Below are 25,159 nucleotides of genomic sequence, written 5' to 3'. Positions count from 1 at the left end.
AAGGTTGGATAGGGGAGCACGTAAGCACAATTCTTAGATAAGGAGCCACCTTAGGGTTGGCAAGAGACTTGAACCTAGAGTGGCTCCCAGGGGCCCAAGGCGAGGTCTCCAGTTAGTTCCTTGGGCAGCTGAGGATAGGGAACCTGTAATGAGCCTATCCTATAGCAATACTAACGAATATCTTGCATATCACCATAGAACCTTCACCTGGTGATGGATGGAGATAGAGACAGAGACCCACACTGGAGCACTGGACTGAGCTTTCAGGTAGATCTTAAACTGTGAATGCCTTCCAATAGGGACAACTTTTCCTCTTTAGTTACAGTGGAAGAAAGACTTTGCTAAAACACACTGGAATTCAAACAGCACATTTCAGGGACAGGAGGGCCATGGCTGCAGATTAACATAACCCACGATTAGGAGCCAGATACAGCAAACGAGACAATAGGAAGTCTACAGGTATCATAATCCCATCTTAAATCCATGTGGACTCCAGGGATACAAATATAAGGTTCTTAACTTTTTTCTCCTCCACTGTTTTGGATCACATCTACTGCTCAGCTCTGTAACTGCCAAAGCCTGTATTTCCTGGGCTGGAGAAAAATGCTCATTCCCTTCTACAGCTTTCTGCTGTGGGGAATTGAAACGTGACATGAGAATAAGGCATCCACTTGTAATTAGACACTGATATTTTCTACTCATTACAGTTGACTATGAGTCTAGAACCAGCAGTCTTCACTGCCCGAGATGCTGGCTGCTGACGCAATAGGATGAAGTCCCAAATGGTCCCTCCCTAAGGAGTCCTTCACATGCATGTGTGGCAGCTCAGCCTGAGCAGTGCTCCCCCTTTAGACAAATCTAATGGAGAGAAGGCTTTCACATTCTGGGCATCTTCCAGGGGCTCTCGGGCTGTCACTACAAAACCAAATCATGAAGCAGAATTTGAATGAAGTTCTGAAAAGAGGAAGAAGATATAGCATCCAGCAGCCCTACTTTCCTGAATCCAGTATTTACGGCACTCTCATTTGAAGTTCGCTGATGTTGAAGGACTCCTCAGCATACCCTTCGCCTTGAGTTTAATGGAATGTTGCACATGGTGGCAGAAGGTCTATGGTGATCACTACTCCATCGGCTTCTAAGCTGTTGTCCTGAGGGCAGCAGGGCAATAGTGATCCCAGGGCACCTCACTTCCCACATCCCAAGGCTGTCCTCTCACGGTCTCTGCATGCCACAGCACACAAGATGCCCTGCAGATAGCTCAGAGAGGCTGCTCTCTTATGAGCTCCTTTATTTTTTAAATACATGCATCTTACTGCTAAACAAATTAAACAATATCCCTTGATTCATGCCTGCCACTATATGCCACATTCACTATTCACCTGCTTTATGAGTTATTGGATCCATCCAGCCATTCCTTTTAGAGGTCCCTAGGATGACTTCTCCTGGGTGAAAAGGTGGTCAAAGAATTTAGTTCATGTCATTAATTTTATAATCTGATGAAAGTATTCTAGGACAATAGAGTCTAATTTAAGAAACTGAGAATTTTGGGTCTTTATGGTCATGAAACATGGTTGAGAAAGAAGTCAGGGGAAATGATTCTAATAAGAAAGTAGCTGGCTCATTTCTTTCCAAAGTATTCTTGTCATTGGGTGGAAACACACACAGCATACGGTAGGCTCTTCTAGGATGCCTACCTGGTATCTACTGCACTTGAGTGTGGTCCATTGGGTAAGGATAAATTGACTTGGGTCATTTAGAGACAGAAGTACTACTGCTGTGGAGACAAACTTGGTTCTTCTCTGAAACAAGATGCTCCTCCTCAGAAGGAAGAGGCCCTGGATGCTGTACTCTTAAACGCCAATGGCATGGCTAAACACCCAAGGACTCTTCTTCCTTCCAAATCTTCAAAAGCAAAATCTAGGCTGGTGAAAGCATAGTGACCAAGCTTTACAATTAGAGCAGATGAAGCCTTGGGTTCAACTCCCAAAGCTGACAAAAGTTGTTGACTTCTAAGCATTGCTGCAGATTGGTGTAATCATTTCCCTACTCTCTGTCGTGAGCTACTGTGGCTGGTGACAGGACACTGTGGTCCCTGCTAGGCCTGAGCTGTGGCAAGCACCTGAAGTGGGAGGGTGTGTATCCTCCTCCAAGTATGAATGGGTGGCTGCTTCGGGGTGGCTTTTCTGAGAGATGATTCCACTCTTTGAGCATCTCTGCCATGGGGAGATTGGGCTGCCAGGGTGGCAGCTGTAACGTGCAGCCTTGAGAAGTCAAGGCATCTTTAAAAGAACAAACTGACAGGCTATTTGTCAAGGCATTAGTGACATTTAGACCGATGACAAGTATACTTTGAAAAGAAATGAGCCAAGTACTTTTTTATTAGAATTAATTTTCCCCCTTTCTTCCACATCAAACAGATTTCGTAGAACCAAACAGTGCCAAGTTCATTCTTCACAGAAAAGGACTCGTCAGCCAGATTTTTTTCCCCCAGTCACTACCCTGGTTGTTATTTGAATTCCCTATACTAGATTGCTGGTGAAATAGCAGACCAATGCCATACAGGGTCAGGACGAGGAACTTCGCCCAACAATTTCTTTGTTTTTACCAAGTTTAATGTATAATCAATATTTCCTACCAAGAACCTAATATGGTTGGAGTACCAAGAACTGAAAACTTTAACATTATCTCTTTCATTTTTCTCTACTAAAATATTAGTTTATCCCAGACACTGGCAGATTTAAAAATAGGATAAAGCACCTACTACTTGCACACAGTAACTCTTAGTGAGTGTAAGCACTGTTACCTTTATGTATTCAAAAGCACCTCAAACTGTTTGCTGTTTGATTCTGTCCATTTTCTCTTCTGAAGTTCTCGAAGTTACCTTTTACTTTTTTCTCTTCTAAGCGTCCTATATGAAACAACTGCCCTCATTTATTTTATCATGCTTCTGTCCCCACTGTACTGACCCCACTATGATCCTGCTGTATAAAGATGAATTCATGCTGCTTTCTCTACAGCCATGGAAAGTGCCTAAAGCCGACTTTATATACCTAAGTAAAACAGCTTGAGTTCTCCAAGCAGCACAGGAAGTGACATTAGGTGGAGAAACTCGTTCTCTGGGCTCTGGATGTATGGGGTCTGCAGATGAAAGATCGTCTGATCCTGATACTTAGCTTCTGCATCAGGACTAGATGCTGTTCTGAGGGCATCACTTTTCTGAACCCTGTGTGGGTTCATTATGAAGATGTAGGCCTGGATCCCAGCTATAGACCAAAAAAAGAACTTTGCATGGAACAAAACAAAAAAGAAACCCACAACACAAAAAGTGGGCCACTTTCCTGAGATTGAGATTTTGATTTCTCTTGTCTGTATTAGGCCATAGGATATTATCTCAAAATAATTCTTTTTTTAAAATTGATTTTATTGAGCTGCTCCCCTACCTTCTTCTTCTCCCCTTCCCTTCAACCCTCTCCCATGGTCCTCATGCTCCCAATTTACTCAGGAGATCTTGTCATTTTCTAATTTCCATGTAGATTAGATCCATGTCTGTCTCTCTCAGCATCCTCATTATTGTCTAGGTTCTCTGGGATTGTGATTTGTGGGCTGGTTTTCTTTGTTTTTATGTCTAAAAGCTACCTATGAGTGAGTACACATGATATTTGTCTTTCTGGTTTGGGCACTTCACTCAATGTGATGTTTTCTAGATCCATCCATTTGCTTGCAAATTTCAAGATGTCATTATTTTTTTTCTGCTGTGTAGTACTCCATTGTGTAAATGTACCACATTTTCCTTACTTATTCTTCAGTTGAGGGGCATTTAAGTTCTTCCCAGTTTTTGGCTATAACAGACAATGCTGCTATGAACTTAGTTGAATACAGGTCATTGTGGTTTGATTGAACATCCTTTGGGTATATACCCAGAAGTGGTATTGCTGGGTCTTGAGGAAAGTTGTTTTCTGATTTTCTGAGAAATCACCATACCAATATCCAAAGAGGCTGTACCAGTTTTCAATCTCACCAGCAAAGCAGGAGTGTTCCCTTTACCCTACATTCTCTCCAGAGTAAGTTGTCATTAGTGTTTTTGATCTTGGTCATTCTTATAGGGGTCAGATGGAATCTAGGAGTTGTTTTGATTTGCATTTCTCTGATGGCTAAGGATGTTGAGCATTTCCTTAAGTGTCTTTCAGCCAGTTTAGATTCCTCTGTTGAGAGTTCTCTGTTTAGGTCTATACTCAATTTTTTATTGGATTATTTGTTCTTTTATTGCCCATTTCTTGAGTGAGTTCTTTGTATATTTTGGAGATCAGACCTCTGTCTGATGTGGGGTTGGTGAAGATCTTTTCCCATTCTGTAGGCTGCCATTTTGTCTTGTTGACTGTGTCCTTTGCTTTACAGAAGCTTTTCAGTTTTAGGAGGTTCCATTTCTTAGTTGTTTCTCTCAGTGACTGTACACTGGGGTTCTATTTAGGAAGTGGTCTCCTGCGCCAATGTACACGAGTATTCCTACGTTCATGTGTATTCCTACTTTCTCTTCTGTGAGGTTCAACGTGGTTGGCTTTACGTTGAGGTTTTTGATCCATGTGGACTTGAGTTTTGTACATGGTGATAGATATGGATCTATTTTCATTATTCTACATATTGATATCCAGTTATGGCAGCACCATTTGTTAAATATGCTTTCTTTTTTCCATTTTATATTTTTTTGCTTCTTTATCAAAAATCAGGTTTCATAGGTGTGTGGATTAATATCTGGGTCTTTGATTTGGTTCCATTGGTCATTCTGTCTGTTTTTATGCCAATACCGGGCTGTTTTCAGCATGATAGCTCTGTAGTAAAGTTTGAAGTCAGGGATTGTGATGCCTCCAGAAGTTCCTTTATTGTATGAAATTGTTTTGGCTATCTTTGGGTTTTTTGTTTTTCCATAAGATGTTAAATACCATTCCTTTGAGGTCTGTGAAGAATTTTTCTGGGATTTTGATGGGCATTGTATTGATTCTGTATATTGCTTTTGGTAAGATTGCCATTTTTACAATGTTAATTCTACCTACCCAAGATCATGGGAGATTTTTCCATTTTCTGGTGTCTTCCTCAATTTGTTTCTTCAACAATTTAAAGTTCTTGTCATATATGTCTTCCACTTGCTTGGTTAGAGTTACTCTGAGATATTTTATGCTATTTGTGGCTATTATGAAGGGTGATGTCTGATTTTCTTCTCATCCCATTTATCATCTGTGTACAGGAGGGCTACTGATTATTTTTTGAGTTAATCTTGTATCATGCTGCATTACTGAAGTGTTTATGAGTTGTAGAAGTTCTTTGGTAGAATTTTTGGGGTCGCTTATGTAAACTATCATATCAGCAAATAGTGAGAGTTTGACTTCTTTTATGATTTGTATCCACTTGATCTCCTTTTGTTGTCTTATTTTTACTGGGAGCTATATGGATACTAAGGTTTGAATACAGACTTTTATGTATTCCAGGCAAATGTTCTATACCAATCTGCATCCCTAGAGTGGTTCTCAGGGTAACTGGAACACAGTCATGCTCAAGACCCACACTTCTGGAACTTCCTCAATCATTTGAGATTCTGCATCCATGGCATTAGCATGACACTGGGCAATTGGTAAGTACACTACTCTCAGAAGCAACCTATTGGACCCATGATTGTTTCCTAAAATTTCTCCAAAACTTCATCGATGCAGTAAACAAATATCATTGTTCCTCATGACTTTGATAATTTTAGAACTGTTATTATCACCTCTCTGCCACTGTCTTACCTCTATTGCCATCCATGTGACACATGGAAAGACCATAGCTCTACTACAAAATCTGTATGAGGTGATGGCTCAAGACAACCCAGTCTTGAAAGAGGAAGAATTCCAACCCTCCCTTAGTTACCCACAATCCAGTCACCCTCTCAGCATTAGCAGCCATCTGGATACTTCTCTCATTGCCTCCTATACAAACTAGCCATGCTTCTGACCTCTATATGCCTCAGTACCTACATGGAGATGGAGATAGAGTTAGGGAAAGAACCAGCTAGGAGACAGGGACTGGCATCATTTCTTCTTTGCACACACATCTCTCAATAGTGGAATCAGTCTCTGATCTTATGCTGTCACTCCGGCTTCTGCGTCTTGCAGGTCTCCAGGCTTTCAAGGTATGCCTTACTCAGAACTATGCATGCTTATCTACACGACTCGACTTTTGTCCGAGTCTGCAGAATTGGTATCTCTCAGAGTTGTAAATAATTTAATACTTAGGCAGTCAGTCCTGTTACTGGCTGCTGTCAAAATCCCGTTTTCCAGAGGCCTAGTCTAGGTTTACATGTTATTCTTACCACCTAGCCCTTCTGTCAGAGAGGAAAAAAAACCCCTCATTTTAAAAACATTTCTCCCCTGCATTTGTGAATAGAAGCTGGGCCCCGAATAGAGCACACACCATCTGATCTGTTTTCTCCCCATTGTGTAGAAAGGGAATTTATCATACTAACACGGAAAGGATAACATCCCGGGCTGAGAGCAAAACCAACTTCCCCCAGCCAAAGGCCTCATAGCAAGCGCTGTCATAAGACAAGAAAGCATTTTAAGTGGAGTTCTCACAAAGCTCCTGGAGAGGGGGAGGGCGGTGGACCACCACCTCAAAAATGCCTTTGCCCACAACTTAGGGGGAAAATCATTAAGAATTTAAAAGTTCTGTTGTATTTGTTTACCTTTTGTGTGTGTGTTTTGTCTTTTTTGTTTGTCGTTTTCAATGGATAGGGGAAAACCAAGTCAGTTGTGTTTCTCAGTGGGCTTTGTGGTTACTGATAATGCGATGTGAATAGAACTTGATACCTAAAAGAGCATTGCATCGTCACTTCTCCCACTGGGAGGGGCCGCTGCTGATCAGGGTCTCCAGACACTCAAAGAGCAAGCACATGGAGTCTGAAAGCAGTTGTGAGCAGGCAGCCCTCAGGGAGAAGCAGAACTAGAGAGAAAAGTAGACAGACTTGGATGAAGCAGGCTACTCCTATTTCTTGTAATAGTATCACCGCCTATTTACCAATCTACACCAGGAGCTGTGAATGCAGCTTGAAGAGTCAGGAAAGGAAGTCCTCCTCGACAACCTAGAAGGCCTTGCCAGGATACAGAAGATGGAAAGGACCACAGAAGCGCTCTTTATTACGTGAGTGGAGGGTCCCAATATAGTATTGCACAGCTAGGGACCACAGGACGTCAGCTATTTCAAAAAGAACAAAATGTCTTATTAGTTTTCCATATTTAACAAGGGGTAGGGGGAATAGAGCCTAGCAAATACTTTATTCGCCATTGTGAATGATAAATCCATGTTCTTCACACAAATAAAGTCTTCTACTGTCACTAAGAAGATTTAGGTAGCCTTTCTGATTAGAGCAAATCCTCTCGGTTTGGCTGGAGACTGGAGGTGACGTGAGCGAGGGCGCAGAGATAGTTAAGCACCATAATTTCATCCTAAAATCTCTTGCAGTGAAGCAAACTGTGAGGCATTAAAGATTTGCTCAGTTTTCTGTCCTGTGAAAGTGGTCATCCTAAAAACACGTGCTTGCTTGGATCACGCAGGGAGCATCTGGGAATCTAAGAGAAAATGATGCCTGTACTTTAAAATATATCTTAAGATATATAGGAATGTATGACGATTCTGACCTAAGAGGATGGCATATTGTGAGAAACGGTCATTGGGGTGAACATTTGAGTCTCAAAGTAAAATCTTGTAGCAGTTGCTAACCCCAACCTGAAGTTATTTTTTTATCAGTAGATTATAAAATAAGGATGTAATTAGAAAGGCTACTTAGGATGGGAGAGTACACTGGGTAGTGGGATCTGGTCTTGACTCTGATTTTGTAAACATGGTGACCTGGCTTGTCTCTTCTTGGTGGATACTGGTTCCTTTTAAGACAGTCCTTGGCACTGCAGGAACTCCAGCTGATACAGAATGCTGCGCAAGGTCTCAGGGGCTACAAACTAAATGGTTTGAAGCCAGCTGGACCTTGCTCCAGGACATACAGGAACACCAGGGATATCATAGAAACTGACTCAGCAGCTTCCCGCTTGGGAACCCCTGGGGTGTGGAAGAAAATAAAACTCTTGGTTTAGCCTGAAGCTCCTCTTCCTGGATCAAGTTTATGCATATAAAGCTGCTCTTACAGACACTGATGCCTTTTGCTCTGCAGAGATGTGTATACGTACGTATGTCAAAAACACCATCACCTGGGGTGGATGTACCTCAATCTTACACCAGAATGTGAGGAAAAATTGAAGTTACCATTATTGAACAGAGCATGGGAGATGTAAAATATGGAAATCTTTTGATTATTTTGACACATTTCCGAAGATATAGTAATCAAAATGTCACTCTTCAGAAGGAGGGACTAAAGGAACTGACTTTTAAAGTAAACATAGATTATGAAAACTAAACATAAAACAGGCTGTTTTTCTTATGCAAGAATTGTGTTTTGATAGTAAGGCTCAATAAATAAAATAAAAAGAAACATATAAACACATTCCTTTTACACAGGGAGATAAGTTCAGCAATGCCATCTTTCTGCATGTTGAGTGATATCTTTTATGCACTAAAACTATCTACATTGGTGAAAAGCATTAAGATGAAGTTAATATATTTAAAGAAAAGTACATAGTTATGGACTGATTGACAAAAGGGACTGGCAGAATCGTGCATCACCTAAAATTCCTGTACGTAAAATATTAGAAGAAGTGAGAAACCAGTTAGAGTTGGCCCTGATAGGATCAAGGATTTAGCTGTATGAACTGGCTATTCTCCAGTGCTCTTAGAGCAGCAAAATCTAATAAAATCTAATAAAAATTACAGATAAAATCAATACAGTTAGAGGTGAAGTCAGCATAGTCTAAGTAGCTTCACATGAGGAGAGATTCAAGCATCCAGATAGGATTTGTGTTAGAGAAAAAGATTAGGGTTATGAAAGAGGGTAGGGGGTCCATTTGATACTATAGTAAGTTCAATTGACACTATCTTCTGGAATAAGCCTGGGAATATAGAGTTACTCTTTTTTCCACTGATGTAGCCTGAAAACAGTAAATCAAGTATTGTTCCTTTGTTTCCACATATATGATACCTGTCCAAACAGAAGTTTAGAAAGAATAATGGATTGAGAAATAGCAGTTGTTCATCCACTCGACAACCAGGGGATCAAATGGTTTGGGTCACAGAGCTACCACTTCTGGTGTCTCCACAGCTCCGAGGCTTCCAGAATCACCCCTGAGGTTTGCCCATCAGGACAAGATGCTGGATATAAAGGTGGAGCCAAGACTAACCACACAATAGACACAGGCAGAGCAAAAGATTTTGGAAAGCTGTCCTGTTCATTATCCTTCCACTATCCCTCAGTGTGAGGAAGCCATAGTTCATGATGACACAGAAATTATTGCACCCATATCTAGGCTGAAAGAGTATGCATTTGAGGTACTGGATCTTAATTTTGAAATGCAGGTAACTTCTAAACTGGGATCAGCATTTGGAGATAGTCTTTACTAAGCTGGCATGGAAAAATCCCCATGGGGAAGATAAAATGTAAAGTTGCCAGGGTAGCAAAGAGTGGAGACACAGTTGTTCAGGAGGCTGGGATGCGGTGTCTCTCTTTGCTCTGCAGCTGCACTGTGAACTGCAGAGAGGAGAGAAACATTTCATTTTAGAAAGTCAACACCATAGCCTCTTCTGCACAACTGACCCAGTGCGGCTGAGTTATCTGTACTCATAAAAAAAAAAAAAATTAAAGTCTGGAAATTTCTGAATTTAAAAACTTAAGAAACAGCTCTGAAAATTTCTAAAAACAAGTCATAATTTTAGAAAATGATCAAGATAAATACACAGAAAAGCAGTATGTTCTGCTCAATTTCCTCATGAGAAAGAAAGGAAAACAGCAGTATTTAGGAACAGTCCCATCACAAATCCTGCCCCTCCCACACCCAGAGAGCAGGGCTCAGGCAAGTCAGCAAGGGCAGGTTTTTCTAACATAAACTTCCCAGGTCCAGTCTTAATTATCTCCTTTGGCGCAAAGCTTCAGTCTGTCTTGACACCCCGTTTGCCCCTGCATCCTCAGTCAAAGCCTGAATGGAAGAGAAGCTAAAGAAACTGTCGGCGTCTGTCTTCGCAGACAGCTCTGCTAGCCTCTGCAGAACAGGGGCCATTTTTCACTCCCTGGGTCTTCCAGAACTTCTAGTCTTTATTTCCGCTTTCTTCCCACTATTTTACTGCATCGCCTCATACCCAGCCAGACAGTGGGAGCTGGGGGGTGGGACACTTGCCATAGGTTCCTACTCGAATGAAGATTATAATGCCCCACTGGGATTAGGAACTGTCTGGCTTTAGGCTAATTTTTATTTACTCAGATCCAAATTGGTGTTTTTACTAATATTTTGCAAAACAGAAGCAAGCTATTTTCTCTAGTTCAACCAATTCTCTCTGCAAATATATAATTTAAACTCTGGTAGCTATTAAAAAATGAAATACATGATCAAAGAAATCATCTAATAAATAAATGGAAGGGTTTCTATTCTCTTAGGATTTCTTGAATTCCAAATGTGCTTTACTGGTAATAGAAAGCATCGGAAAATATTGCCCTTAAATCCACATATCTAACAACTTACAGTTGTGATTCCTCCTGATGCAGAATCCAGCTGCTACCACTTATCTTAGCAGCCACTGATTATTTATCTTTAATTCTGCAAAATCTCTCATGAAAACATATCAGTGTACTAGAAGAAGCTCAGATACTCAAATTCTTTTTATCTTCTACTAAAGTTTGATAAATATGTTTCAATTTTTTTTTGCCATGAAAAATTTAAAAGGCAGAACAAAAAGCCCCTGCTAACCGGAAAGTCATGCTTTCTAAGACGGTTACAGTCACTGGACACAGCTATCCTACCAGAGTTTCAGTGTCCATAGCCAGAATGGCAAGAACCCCAGGGTTTGTGTGACAGTCAACCAAGCTAATGTTATCATGGCTACAAGACAGCATCAGGACCACATTGGCATACTGGTCTCCAGTGCGGTTTTCACTTCAGCAGAGGATGGAATCATCACAGAACAAACAAGCAATGGCACTAAAGCTGCAGCAAGAAATACAAAGTGGAGGATCTGAGAGGATCTGGGGCTTTAGAAACTCTGTGCACCTTTTCACTTGGAAATGTTTCTACGGGGATGTGAAGAAATGCAAAAAGCTAGTTAACCTCAATGGTTCTTCTTAACTGTTGGCGTTAACATTTAATTGTTCTATTGGGTCACTTGGGGAGATATCACACGAGAAACAGAAGAATACCAAACTAGCTTTTTTCATTTTTATTATGAATTCCAGCCTTATGGATGAGCAGAGCTGGAGTTGCATAATAGCACCAGAACTCAGAAGCACCTGGAAGCTTGAATGAAGGCAAGGCTGCACACTTGTGCCGTCTCATCAAGTTGAAATCTAAGGACACAAGCCATCGAGACTATATCAAGAGAAAAAGAGAAAAGAAACTTTGAAAAACAACTTCCAACATCTTGAAGGAGAAAATAAAAATCTGACAAAAAATAAAAAAAAAAAAAACAAAAGCAGACCACAAGTCCACAGACAAGCTGTTCTCCCAACTGCAGAGCCGTGGCAGAACAAGCAGCCTGGCTGGGATTTTGAAGTGTGCAGCCACCTCTCAGCTCTACGAGATCGAAACATGTGGTGCAGTAGTATTATGTTTGTAAAACAGCAGAAGCACAGAGAATGGAAATGCCCTGAACACTTAACAAGTGAAAGGCCCAAATCGTTACAAATACAGCTGGATTCAGGTGCCCATGCAAAGTACATGTATATGAAGGAGGGAGAAACATACCCATTCCGAGAGGTCACTGAGCTAGCAAAATAAGAAACAGAACAGTGAATGGATGTTTTAGTGAGCACAGGATTTTCTGAAAGTTGTCAACTCATTTGAGGACTCGATTGAGGCTTGCTACAGAAAACAGAAACAGAACACAGTGAGAACCAAGGGAGTAAAAACAACCAACCTGTCAACTATTGTCTCTTAGCTAGAATCATAAGTAGCAGTATATGCTGAAATACGCTGCGAATTTTCATTTCATTTCTAAGAGAGCAAACACACAAAGTGTTATAGCCTAATTCTGACTTTCCCATGATGCTATTCACATCAGAGAAATCTGCTTGAGGAAAACAGCCAGTCCCTACACCAGGCAATTAGAAAGTTCTTTCTCTTAGGATTATCGTAACAAATTAATCAGCTTTTTTCTTTAATTAAAGAAGGCTTTACTGTGAAGTAAGTAATGTCTTCAAGATTGAATATTTTAAGTAAGTACCATGTTATCGAAAAGACTAGTCCAAAAGTGAAATATAAGCTAACAATTAATATATATAATCTTCATACGTATATAATCTTACCACAGAAATATTTTAATCCATCCATCAGCACAAAATCCCTGAATCACATCATAGCTTGTGGCAGAACAGTGAGAAAGAGAAAATAAATACATTTTGACAATTTAGTGTGTGAAAAACAAAACCATGGGAACTTTAGTTTGCAAATCTCTCATCTCTAACAACATTTAATTTCTAAAAAACAATGGCTGGCTATTTGAAGAAACAAATCTTGTGCAAATGATGGAATAACTTTCCTTCTGTAAGAATTTTCCAGGAGAACCAGGTTTCCTGAAGGTCAAAGTACATAATCAACACTTGTCCCCTCAGAGGTTCTGTCCTGGGAGGACTTCAGACTTCAGAGGGTTTTCTTTGCCCACACCACAGTAGGAAAAGAACTGACACATGTATTCATTCTGTCTAAATATAGGAGTGAGCACAAAGGCTGATATGGACAGCTTAACATTTCCACAGGGACTTAGTGATGGGCTACAGTCAACAAAATATTCCAGAGGAAGTAAGGTGTTGACACTTCCCATTTTAACTTGGCATATCAAACCATCAGGGATTGACTACCTAAACAATGTCCTCTTTCACAGATGCTGTATCCAAAATCCAGTATCTGTAAGAGTTTTGCCTAGAATTATGTTTCTAAGTGTTTGTAGCATTAGGACCAAACCTAAACCTTCTGTCTTTCAGCTTTGCTGTCAACAGTCACCTGCCACAAGCGAATCTGCAGGAGGGATTCTAATGAAGGTTTTGATAAACATTTGCAGAAAAGGGCCATTTACCAAGACATTTGTTATTGTGTGAGCACAAAAATATTATTGATTTCATAATAGGAGTTGATAACCAGCAATAGATTAAAAAAATGAATGAGAGCAGCTTTCAGAATCTGTTACTGATTTTCTCCCTTCTAAATAAAAAGCAAGGTCAAGTCAAACTAATTAAGAATTTAATGGAATGAGACATGCTACCATTGCACTATGAGATCTCCAGTTAAGAATGGAATGATGAGACGCCCTAGTTTTGCAAACCGAGTGATAGAGGGGGCTATCCTCAAGCTAATACTCGGAGAGGCAATGGCCTTGGGAAGGCATTGAGAGTCTCTGTCAAAGTCACCACACCAAAGGTTGAACAGCTTGGGGCAGTAGCTCTTTACCAACAAGTACAAAGAACGTTTATATTTTCATACCTACCGTGACTATTAGAGGGTAGCCTGGCTATGCTACTCTAGGGTTTGGTATACATGTAGGCAAGGTAGGATTAGATCACCACACGAACACAGGAAACCTTGTACTTCTAAAAGGAAAGCCTTATTATAGTAGTCCAAAGACATAATGAATTACTTCTTATTGGAAGTGAACCATTAAACAATTTATTTCTTTTTTAAAGGTGTAATATTTTCCCTTTTAAAATTGTTTTTATTGAGCTACATATTTTCCTCTGCTCCCCTCCCTTCCTCTCCCCTCCCCTCTTACCCTCTCCCATGGTCCCCATGCTCCCAATTTACTCAGGAGATCTTGTCTTTTTCTACTTCCCATGCAGATTAGATCCATGTATGTCTCTCTTAGGGTCCTCATTGTTGTCTAGGTTCTTCAGGATTGTGATTTGTAGACTGGTTTTCTTTGCTTTATGTCTAAAACCCACTTATGAGTGAGTACATATGAAAATTGTCTTTCTGGATCTGGGTTACCTCACTCAATATGATGTTTTCTAGATCCATTCATTTGTCTGCAAATTTCAAGATGTCATTATTTTTTCTGCTGTGTGGTACTCCATTGTGTAACTGTACCACATTTTCCTCATCCATTCTTTGTTTGAGGGGCATTTGGGTTGTTTCTTGGTTCTGGCTATGACAAATAACGCTGCTATGAACATAGTTGAGTGTATGTCTAAAAGTGTAATATTTTTAAAATTGGAAATGGGTATCAAGCTGATTCACAATGTGCCCATTTCCTCCAGAGACTTTGTTCCCTTCCTATTAAAATGCATTCTCAATCTGAATTTTTCCCTTGGCAATTAGAAGGGGAACACAAAGACCTCAACTCAGAGACTAAAACTAGATGATGGGTTGGGGCAGCTCCTTCGTTTCTGTAATACAGAGATGTCTGTGGAGATCCAGGGGCCCAGGAAGAAGGTGGAAAATATTCATTTAACCTTCTTCATTTGGAGGAGTTCTCACATAGTCCCTAAGCAAGAGTTCTGCCATTAAAGGAAAAGCCTTCTGGAAACCTTCATCAGTAACTGTGTGATTTGTTGTCTGCTACCTGAAAGCATGTGATGTAGCTGATTCCTTTTTGTTATGCAATCTTCCTGTAACTTGATGTGATAGCCAAGTGTCCTGAACTTGGTCGTAAGGTTAAAAAAACTACAGTAAAGTATCCTGCTTTGTAGGTCTTTTACACAAATAGCATAAGTTAAATCTTTGCCTCATTGGCTGTTTACAAGGTCACATGATCCCTAGTAACTGCACCTAGCTTCAACAGACATAGACATGTCATCTTCAAGAAGGGTCAATACATGATAAGCATGCCACATCGCATATGAGAATTTCTCTAGCAAATGTTCTGTGCATAGTAGCGCCCACTCTAAGGACAAGGACAAATGAAAGGAACCTGAAGCTTGTTTTAGAGTTAATGGCTATTGTATACATAATACACAGAAATAGAGAACCCCTGTGAGGGTATTTATGATGAAGGGTCTTGCAGAGATAATATCTTTCCAGGTCACATTTCCTATCAATGTTAGAAGGTTGAATGTATTAGCAAGATGCCTAAGCTTATAAAGTCAAACATAATTTTAAGCTTCCAGGTTATGGATAAAATTAACATTCACATTGCAACCATGTCCTTACTTATATATAACTGTGTACATATATATGCACACACATACATATTTATTTAATCTCTCCTTTTAGTACTACAGGACTGACACTGATGAAGTCAGAACTCTTATAAAAAAATGTACAGTTGGTAAACGTGTTCATCAAGGGCTATCATTACTAGAGGCACTGTGTCACTTAGTGTCAGAACTCATCTGGAGCTGGGCACCACTCGATTTGATATGTACCAGGTCATTTCATAAGGGAGTCTTTCTTTTGTTGCACTGTGAACTTTTCTAAAACAAAACAAAACAAACAAACAAAAAACTTGTAATAGAAGTTAGGGGAGAGATGGCATAGGAGCTGAACCTCTGTGCACTTTGACAAGCAGTTGTGAGCACTGATCTTCTTTGGTTATCAGTCTGTGTGGAAGGGTGCATTTGAGGGAGGTGGAAGTTAAGGCACAGAAAAGACAATTTATTCTAGAGACAACCTTGTGAAGATAGTAAGGACTGAAAATATATCTGTGTGATTCTTAGGCATGCTGCTATACTACAAATTAGTTATTTTTGGATGGTGAAGGGATTGGGACTTTGAGGGAAATGAGCATTGTTCGTGGCTCCACATCATGATAAACGCTCATGAACATGTCAGAAACTAGAGGGCAACAAAAAAATCTGAAAATATTTTAATATTTACATGCAAGCATTTTATTTCAAATACCTGCTATAGAGTTGGCTTCATGCCAAGTGTCAATTCTTTGGTAATCTCCCCAAAAGAAAATTAGATAAGATTAGATCAGGAGGAGATGATCCAAAGGTGAGATTAGCTTGGGCACTTTCTGAAAGGTGCTGGACCTTTCTGCCCAGAGGCCCTCGCAATTAATTCTCCCTTTCAACATATAGCTGGCTTGCATATGCCACTCGCTACAGCTAAGGACATTTCAATAATAATTCTCCACTGTTAAATTTGGCTAGGTATCTTTGTTAGCAAGAGAAATTGCTGCAGAATGGTAGATCCTTGCAAAAAGCTTCTGTACACGCATCATGCAAAAGTGCAAACAACTGAAATCATTTTTTAAAATGCCGAGTTGCTACACAGCAGTGAACAGGTGCAGCACACAAGGACCAATTTTTGACTAGAAGGGAAAAAAATTACACTCTTCAAGGCATTCTGTTTGGTGGCAGTCGTGATCATTACTGAAAGTAATACTTATTTAAAAGCAGTAAATGGCCATTTCCAAACAGAACAGCATGTCATCAAAAGGAGGCAGCCTCCTGCTCACACATCCCCAGGCTCCCCTGAGTCTCATTATACTCTGTCGTGTTAGCTCTCTTCCTTCTTTATTTTTTCCTTTTTATTTTTTAGACTTCTTTTTCTTCCCTGCTGAGTATTATCTTCTAAAATCAAATTAACAGCTAATAGTAAATGTGCACAGTCACTTCAGGAAAGCAAAAACAAACAGACACGAGAGATTATATAAAAATAGCATTTCTCTCACTAAAGACTAAGAGCCCAGATGGAAGTGAGAAGATTGCAAGTAGGATGTAGTGCCGGAAGCTGGTATCTAGGTAACTGTTTTGTACAGTCATTAAGTGCATGCTAAAACTATAATAATTTTGAGAAATCATTTCCATCTGTGTTCTATCTTTTAAAAAAACTCTTCTATTTCTAAGATTTCCAGTGAAGAAAAGTAATAATAATGATAATAATAAGATAGGAAATACTATTAGATCTTGTTTCGGTAAAATATCACAAAAAGGAAATATGATAAATTTGGAGACAAAAATTGATATTGTGACTATTATCCAGTGGCTAACTAATAATAAAATGTCATGAATCTTTATTTTGAATGAGTTTTCAAAAGAGTAGATTTCTTCAATGAGATTCAACTTAATACTATCTAAATATTATAAAGAACAGATGTATGTTAAAATGCAACTATATTGAACAAATTTCTGCTATAACATAGGTGGTAATTAAGAAGGCATTGTTTAATATATTCCAGAACTAAGGTTTCAATTTCTTTAAATTGGTCTTTTATCTTATTTTGTTTTTTACTGGTCCTTATTTAAGACAAAGTTAACATTAAGACTATGGATCAAATTCTTGGCAACAAAGAAATTTACTTTCTTATTTATAGGATTTTCTGAGTAATTTGAGATAAATGATAAATATCAAGGATCCCTTCGGAATATTCTCTTTGAACATAACAGGAAAGACAATAGCCAAGGATTCACTCTGGGCATCAACTCAACTCTCTTTACCTATTCTGGGTCTACTGAGTGCTCAGGATTGAGCAGAGCAGGTCTTATTTGATACCAACAATGGTGATATTTAAAATCAGTCAAGTTTCTCATCAAAGAAATCTGGATATGATGAATCCTTGGGAAAAGAATAAGCAAGTGTTTTATTGCTGTTTCATCAAAATCGGCAATGCTCGGTGAGCTACATGGAGACACGGAGTGCTGAGGTCAATGCAAGAAGGACGTGAAGTCAAAGGGGGTGGAAAAGGGACTCAAGTCAATGCTCTGAGAAACAGAGAAAGTTATTATCAGATTAATCTAATCAGAAAAGCGAAAACCACAAACCTTTGGCATTTATGATCCTAGAGATGTGGACACTCTATATAAGTTAGAACATTCTGGCTTTAAGCCTTCAGGGGTCTTATCTAAGATCACATTAAGGTCTAGAAAATGACCAAAATGTAAACGTGAATTCAATCATGTCTGTGGTCGCTGTTTCTTTAATCACAAATGTATTGTGAATGACTTTATCAATGTCAAATTAGAATAAACTATGTTTCTTAGTAGCTGCACACTGCTCCTCACCATGAGCGGCAAGCTCTCTGGGACAGGATAAAGAAATTCAAACTTGCAATGGGAGTGCAGAGTGAAGAGAACAGCCTTCGAAAAGCTTAGTGTCTTCATGCAACACACTTGCAGGGTCAGTGGAGGCTGCTGGGAGGATCAAATATCGAAACTGGTTCCTTGAAGGATAAGGAGGGATTACACAAGGGAAGAGAGAGGAGGAGGAGGAATGCCAGGCCACACTGAGGAAATAGCTGACAGGTAGGATCAGAGGCAAGGAGGGACTGGCATGTTGGAGGCAGTGGGGGGAGTTTAGTGTGTCTGGGACACTGAGTGCTGGTGGGATTTAGTGACAGATGAAGCAAGTGAACAGGGCTCACCAAATACTGTAGGGCTTTCAGCTGTGTTGAGGAGTTGGGAATTCATCTCAAAAAATGGAGAAATGAAGGAATTTAAAACAAGTACATGCAATTAATTGGGTATTCATTTTAGAAAGGAATTCATGACTGGGGGAGGACTTGGAGGAGGCAGTCAGTACAAAAGAAATGAGAACAGTGGTAGGCTCTTGCAATATCCCAGGAGATGGAGTTGACATCATCAGGTGGAGCATGGGGAGTTAGGATGGGGCAGAGATATTGACTTTGAATATCCAGGACACTACAATTATAGTATTGGATGGTAAATAGACACAAATGAGTGGGTCCTTAGCAGATAGGAAAATTACTCTGAAATATTTGAGTATCAACTCCCTGGCTGAAGAACCTTCTGGAAGATAATAGAGCGCCCTTCTCAGTTTAACAGTCATGACAACAGCATTTTAAGCCAGCCCTGTATTTTCTCATCATCAGTGAAATCAACCTGAATTCTACAGGAGACCTCTCTCAACTGTTGTAACCTGGTTGTGTTCTGCCCAGAGTTATAAAATCTCAGTGAGATTCTCCATGTAAAAATCACCTGCAGCACAGGCATTTTTAGTCTCAAGGTGCTCTTGGCCTCTCCATGTTCCCCAATAAACGTGGGAATAAGAGACAGAGAAGGGAGCCCAGCCGGTGATAGTGGTGCGCTCATCTGTTTTCTGAGGGAAGCCGGTCAATCCAAAGGAGAAAAGAATTAGAGTTGTTGAGTAAGAGGTATCTAAACTCGGAAGAAAGGCTTCCTATCTCTCCATGGAGGTTTTCCAGTCCTGAAGTGGAAGGATGAAATGCCAAGTATGCTTTGGGGCTGCGGGGTGTCTAACGCAAACCCAGGGCACGATGCAGGTACTCACCCCTTCTCCGCCATTTTCAACGGTGTTGGCAAGCATTTCTTGCAGTGCTCTGACAGATAAGGACTGTTCCAGCACGAAATTGCAGACACAGAGATCTGGAGGGTTGTACTGTGGAAATAAAACCAGAGTGAGGATGCTTTTTCGTATCAGTCAGGGATCAGTTACACAGGGGCATCACAATGGCGCTGGCCCCTACCAGCTAAAATCACAGCTGGCTGGACGGATAGAAATGTAACAAGGCAGCTTTCCCAAGTCAAGATGGGGTTTAAGTTGGATCGTAAAGGAAGAAAAGAAGCAAAGCTTCGAGGGAACAGTGGCCAAATGTCAGGATCTGCTCGAGTGAAGACGGGTGGTACAACAGGGCGAAGAACACACACGGCCCTGTTGAAGAAGGAACAGGAAGGAAAGAGGAGGTCCATCTACACTCAAGATTGAGTGCAGGAAGAAACACACTGATGTCTCCTCCGCAAGAACTCACAGGACAGAACTAGACAAGGTGTGGCTCTAGATTACAACGGCCCACATAGGAAATCTGCTTATTTGTAAAGAAAACCTGGATTTGATCGTACATAAAGAGGCAGCAAGGGGATTAAAAGCTACATAAACATAGGTCTGAACAAGGAAAACTTATGTCTCATATAATAGCCATTATAATATTAGAGTCACTTAGCAGGGATCAGTATCATCACGACACTAGCATTGTTCTGGATATTTCTTACCAATGACTAAAGCTCCTTTCCTGAATACTGCTGGCAATAGCTAACGCTCTTCAACTGAGCCTGTTCTCCACGTCAAGTATTTTTCTGAATGTTCTGCAAACGTTAACACACCTAGTCTGTATCAGCATCCATTAAGATAGGTACTCCTAATGGCCCAGTTAGTAGCCCAGGGAATGAAGGCATAGGACATTCAGGTCATCTGCAAAAACACTGTATTTGGCTAAGTCAGATTTACACGGAGGCAGTCTGTCTCTAGGGTTCAAGCATTTAACCCTATACTGTTCCCCATACTAATGAAGACAGTAAAAATTTCTTTTTAACAACTAGAAAATTTTAGATTAGCAAATGTTTAAGCACTACATTTCTGTTTGATAATGAGAAAGCTAGAAAAAACAAGGCCATTGCCCTCAGGACCTTACGGTCAAATTTCAGAGTACACCCTCTTCCTTGGGAACACAACATGTGACGGTCCTCAACGCCCATCCTCCCTTTGATAGTAGATCAGCATGACGAGAATATCACCAATGAGAATGTGGGGCTGCGAGGCAGAAGATGGTCATGAGAGGTGCTGCTGGCAGAAGGACCCTCACAAACAACGGATGTCCTTCTTCCAGAGTAGCCTGCTAGTCTTGTAAAACCCTGGGTTCACCCTTCAACATAAAACCTGTTTAAGGAAAAATAATACAAATTGCAAGATGTCTTAACTGACAGAGTCATGACCTGAATCACACAATCTTGAGCTGACTTGTAAAAGGAGTTAATTATGAAATAACCAAGAGAGGCACAGTTGCATCCAGATAGCTGTGCACGATGGTCAGAATATCCTCTGTGGGTTCATGTCCTCAAAGCTGATGTTAGGGTGTCTGTGTCTGAGCATTGCTCCACATGGGTACTAACGATGTGTATGTCTCCTCAAAAGACCTTGCCTTTTGTGCTTCTAATGGAACACTTTCTTCATCTTTGTGAACTTTTCTAGAGAAACAGAAGGGAAAAAAAATCCCCTAAAAAGGAGATCTGGTCTATCCATGGTTTGGGAGGGAAAAAGGATCACCTTATCCCAAACACGTCCCATATAACTCATAAATATTCATAAAACCTTTAAAAGAGTACACAGCATAGACCCCACTGTGCTGTTATGCCTGCCTTGGGACAGCCCACGCCAGTCTCTCTTTGGAGTATTTGCTTTTCTAAGTAAACCACTTAACTGTGTCTCTAATACATCTTTCCTATGAGGAGAACAGACAAGCAGTCCCCACCCCCCACCGTCTGTTCCTCAGGATAGGAAGCAGAAACTGACAATGATTCCTAATGCTTCAGAATGGAAAACCGTTTCCATGGAGTCTGATTTAAAGGTGAAGGTAGCCCATTACTAAGAGCTGGATAACTTCTCAGACTAGTGTTTTCCATTTTAAAAACAGAGATGATGGAATTGACTGTTTTAAGTTCCTTCTATTTTCATATGTTTGTATATTTCTCATCTCTTCCCAACCGCAATGTGCTGAAAAACTAAGAACTTGCTGTCCTAAATGTAAGATGATGTACTATTTGTTAGACCTACTGGGATTGTTTTCAATAAGTGTTAAGACTCCATTAATATTAATCTAGACATGGACCATCCTATCCCAAAGCTAGCTTTGGTGACTTCTGTTTGGAAGTACTTTGTCACTAAGGCTTTGAGGGAGTAGTTTGCTGTTTCAGCTCTTTCTCCACAGGTCCGCCTAATCAGAAAAACTAAAAGCCTAGTTGCCCCAGAATTCTGGTGGAACAGGAATTTTCCCGGTTCTCATCCTAACAGTTTAACCGAGGAGAAAGGGTTCTATGTACAAAGAATATCACCATATCTTCACTTCACAGTCGCTTTTTCTTTGCTTTGTTTTCAAAGTGCATTCCTAAAGCAGGTGATTAATTCATTTTCATGGGAATCAAGACAGAGGCTTCTGAGCCTCATCTCTCTCAGAGCATTGTAGCACTATTATGGGCAGTATGCAAATACATGATCAAATATTTCCCTGGAGACTTGATGCTGTAAACATATACCACTGAACACAGTATCCCAAAATATGCCATCTTGGGAGATTTTATATAGCTGTGTACCTGGAGTTCACCAGTTTAGAATACAGAACTCATTCAGTCTTTCGTCCTTCTTGACTTCTTTAGACCATGGGATTTGGAGAGTTTCCTTTCAGAAATATCTGCAGTTAAAGTTCATATTTGAAAGGGGGCTTTAAATTGGTCATTTAAATAGTCTCATATGTCTTTAATAACTAATCTATTTAACTGATTCTCTCAACAGCCCCAAGTATCCAAGACCTTTTCTAACAGGAGATTATCTGATTTATCAACCTTTTCTCTTAGTATGGTTTGCTTGGACGGGCGATAGGACCTCTTGTCTGTGCCGTCGTTCATTAAGACGGAGGGCTGATGATAACGTGGACAATTGGCATGCTACAACTGTATCTGGCCTTTCCCTCCAGGTACTAAAATTATCAAGAAAATCTTACTTTCATGAATGGCAGGAATAGGTACATTTAAGCAGGGACTAGTTTACATTAGGAGGATGTATCTCAAGGTGGATAGATCCTTATGGTTTTGTTTCTGTATTTCTAGCATGCGGTCCCTGCCTGCAACTCTTTATATTTGGGAAAGTGATCACATCACTTTAATAGCACACAGAATAATGTGGGCAGTGTCGAGGGAGAGAACAGAGTAACAGAAATATCTGGAGAAAAACAAAACGCAACTTGTGACATGAATGAGTGCGGAGTCATCTGACCAGCTATGCCAGCTGCCATCCTTAATTAAACTCCAAACTGGACCGAGCTCCCACCTCTATACCCCTAAAGAATGAGCCAAGGCCACTTGCTCATCCAAGCTCATTTGTCTGCATCCAGGAGAGTCCCCTAGGAGGCCAGCTCATTGTCTCGATGCTCTGGAGCCTCTGCCTCAGTCACTCTGTCTGCCAGACATGGGGCACATATTTGATGATTCTCAGCACGGAGAGAAAGACTCTGTTGACATCTGTTCTGAAATAGTTCCTCATCACTCTCCCAGCCCTGTCCTTAGCCTACAAAAGCATTTCATTTCAAAGTGTCCTACAGAGAACCTTGAGATGCCAGAGCCCTGGATAGCCAGGGACAAATATTCATTTAGCCCCACTATGTGCAAAATTACAGATAGGCAGGTCTATTTATCATCCATCCTCTGTAAACTTATACAACAGCATGGTTCTTTTGAGGCTTGCTGCACCCTAGCTGGTGGGAATCTGATGCCCCGATTAGCAGAGCATTTCACATTTCATTAGTACCCAACAAGAGCCATTCCACATTGCAGTAGCTCATCCTAGTGAAGCCTTCAAAGGAGTCAAGAGAGAAGCTAATAACAAGGAGGAGAATCATCGCCTTCCCCCCATAAAGTTAACCACCGTCTGTTTTTCCTTGTCTAGGTTTTGAGGTACAAGAGTCAATCTATTGAATAGGCAGTGGGGTTTTTGAAAATTTGATCTGATTCACTTAGTGCCCTTGTTTGTAAAACAGTGAATGATTGATTCTCTGTAATCCTTTAATATCATCTAGATATGTATGGCTGGTATTAACTACAGCTATGGACAAATTGCATTGAGCCTCCCTGGCTGAGTCATTTCTCCAGACCTCCTGTTCAGGAATTAAGAGACTGTTGTTGTGATCCCATTGTTGTGATCTTCTTTGACTTCTCTGCTAATCTGTTTCACACAGTGTCATATCTCAGGGATGCACCTTTTATGTGAATAGATGCTTCCAACACAAGTTAGAATGATCTGTGCACAGTGATACTGTTGTATGATGGCCCGAGTTCAAATCTCTGCCCTAAAAGCTGTCAACTAAATGATGTGGAGCAAGTAACTTGGTTTCTCTGATCCTTAACTTTCTGTTTTGTAAAATCTATCTCCTCAGATAAACGTTTTAGGTTTGAGTAGCTTAAAAACTGAATGTAGGAAATAGACACTTGAACTATGAAAGAAGACATAAAGCTAATTGTTTTTCTAGTTTTAACTTTGCTGTATATTTTTCTTTTTTTTTCTTTTTGGTGGTGTATAAGTGCACACAATTACATTTGATAGTGCAAGTGGAAAATCCAGTGTGCATCTCCACAGCTTCAGAATGACTATTATAATAAAAGTTCATTGTCGTGAATAGCCTGTGGATCTAGTTAATCTCACTGTATAAAGTTTTTGATTTGTAAGTTTTTTATAAGAAGGTTTTAATATTCTTAAAAGTTCAAAATTGGGGCTATTATTTAGTAAATACTTAGTGTTAGACAATATTCAACAAAGGAGGATGATTTGAACTATCAATAGTCAATTTAAATATTCATTTATTTGTAACCTTTGGCTTTGAAATCATTATTTCAAGGTAGTCTCTAACTGTAACAAGAGGCTGCTTTTTTGTTTCCAGGCTTCCCGGTAGCTCAGACCCAAAATAATCACACAGAAACTTTATTATTTAAAACACTGCTTGGCCTATTAGCTCGAGCTTCTTATTGGCTAGCTCTTACATATTCATTTAACCCATCTTCATTAATCTGTGCACCGCCACGAGGCTGTGGCTTACTGGGTAAAGTTCCAACGTCTGTCTTTGGCAGGGCTACATGACTTCTCTTTCACTCTGCCTTCTTTTTCCCAGCATTCAGTTTAGTTTTTCCCACCTAGCTCTACTCTGCCCTATCACACAGCCCAAGCCAGCTTCTTTAATCATTAACCAATAAAAGCAACACATAGACAGAAGGACCTCTCACACCATCTAACCTTCAAGACTTTGTGGGCTAGTGAAATGTTAGGGAAACAAAGAGATAATTCCAGACTGTTGGACAAAGTATCCATATCTGAGTAAGAAAGGCCACTAGAAGAATCAAGTTGAAGGTGATAGAAGTGGGTAAAGGTGGTGATGGTGGTAGGGTGGGCATGGAGGGGTTGGTGGATGGTGCATGAAGAGTTGGTTGTGTAAAAGAAAATGTTTTTGTCAGGGTAAAGCTACCAAGACTAGGAAGTTAGCAGTGAGGTAAAAGAAATAGGTGACGTCATTGTTTTTTACTGCAGCGTAGTACTCTAATGTGTATATATTCCACACTTTCTTCATCCATTCTTCCATTGAAGGGCATCTAGGTTGTTTC

General features: G+C 40.2%; 1 protein-coding gene across 1 annotated transcript in view; it reads right to left on the bottom strand.

The window, feature by feature from the left end:
* Ryr3 (ryanodine receptor 3) overlaps positions 1 to 25,159 on the bottom strand; it is a 571,876-nt gene that overhangs the window by 335,158 nt on the left and 211,559 nt on the right. Inside the window, exons 3-4 of the mRNA XM_026787730.1 lie at positions 19,296 to 19,403; positions 11,859 to 11,879 (exon numbers count right to left, since the gene is read on the bottom strand). Of these exons, the coding sequence (XP_026643531.1) occupies positions 11,859 to 11,879; positions 19,296 to 19,403 (129 nt within the window). The remainder of the gene's footprint in view (positions 1 to 11,858; positions 11,880 to 19,295; positions 19,404 to 25,159) is intronic.

The sequence above is a fragment of the Microtus ochrogaster genome (assembly GCF_000317375.1).
Source record: "Microtus ochrogaster isolate Prairie Vole_2 chromosome 14 unlocalized genomic scaffold, MicOch1.0 chr14_random_1, whole genome shotgun sequence".
Lineage (NCBI taxonomy): Eukaryota > Metazoa > Chordata > Mammalia > Rodentia > Cricetidae > Microtus > Microtus ochrogaster.
The sequence above is the reverse complement of the archived record's forward strand: the minus strand, read 5'-3'. Positions and strand labels throughout refer to the sequence as shown.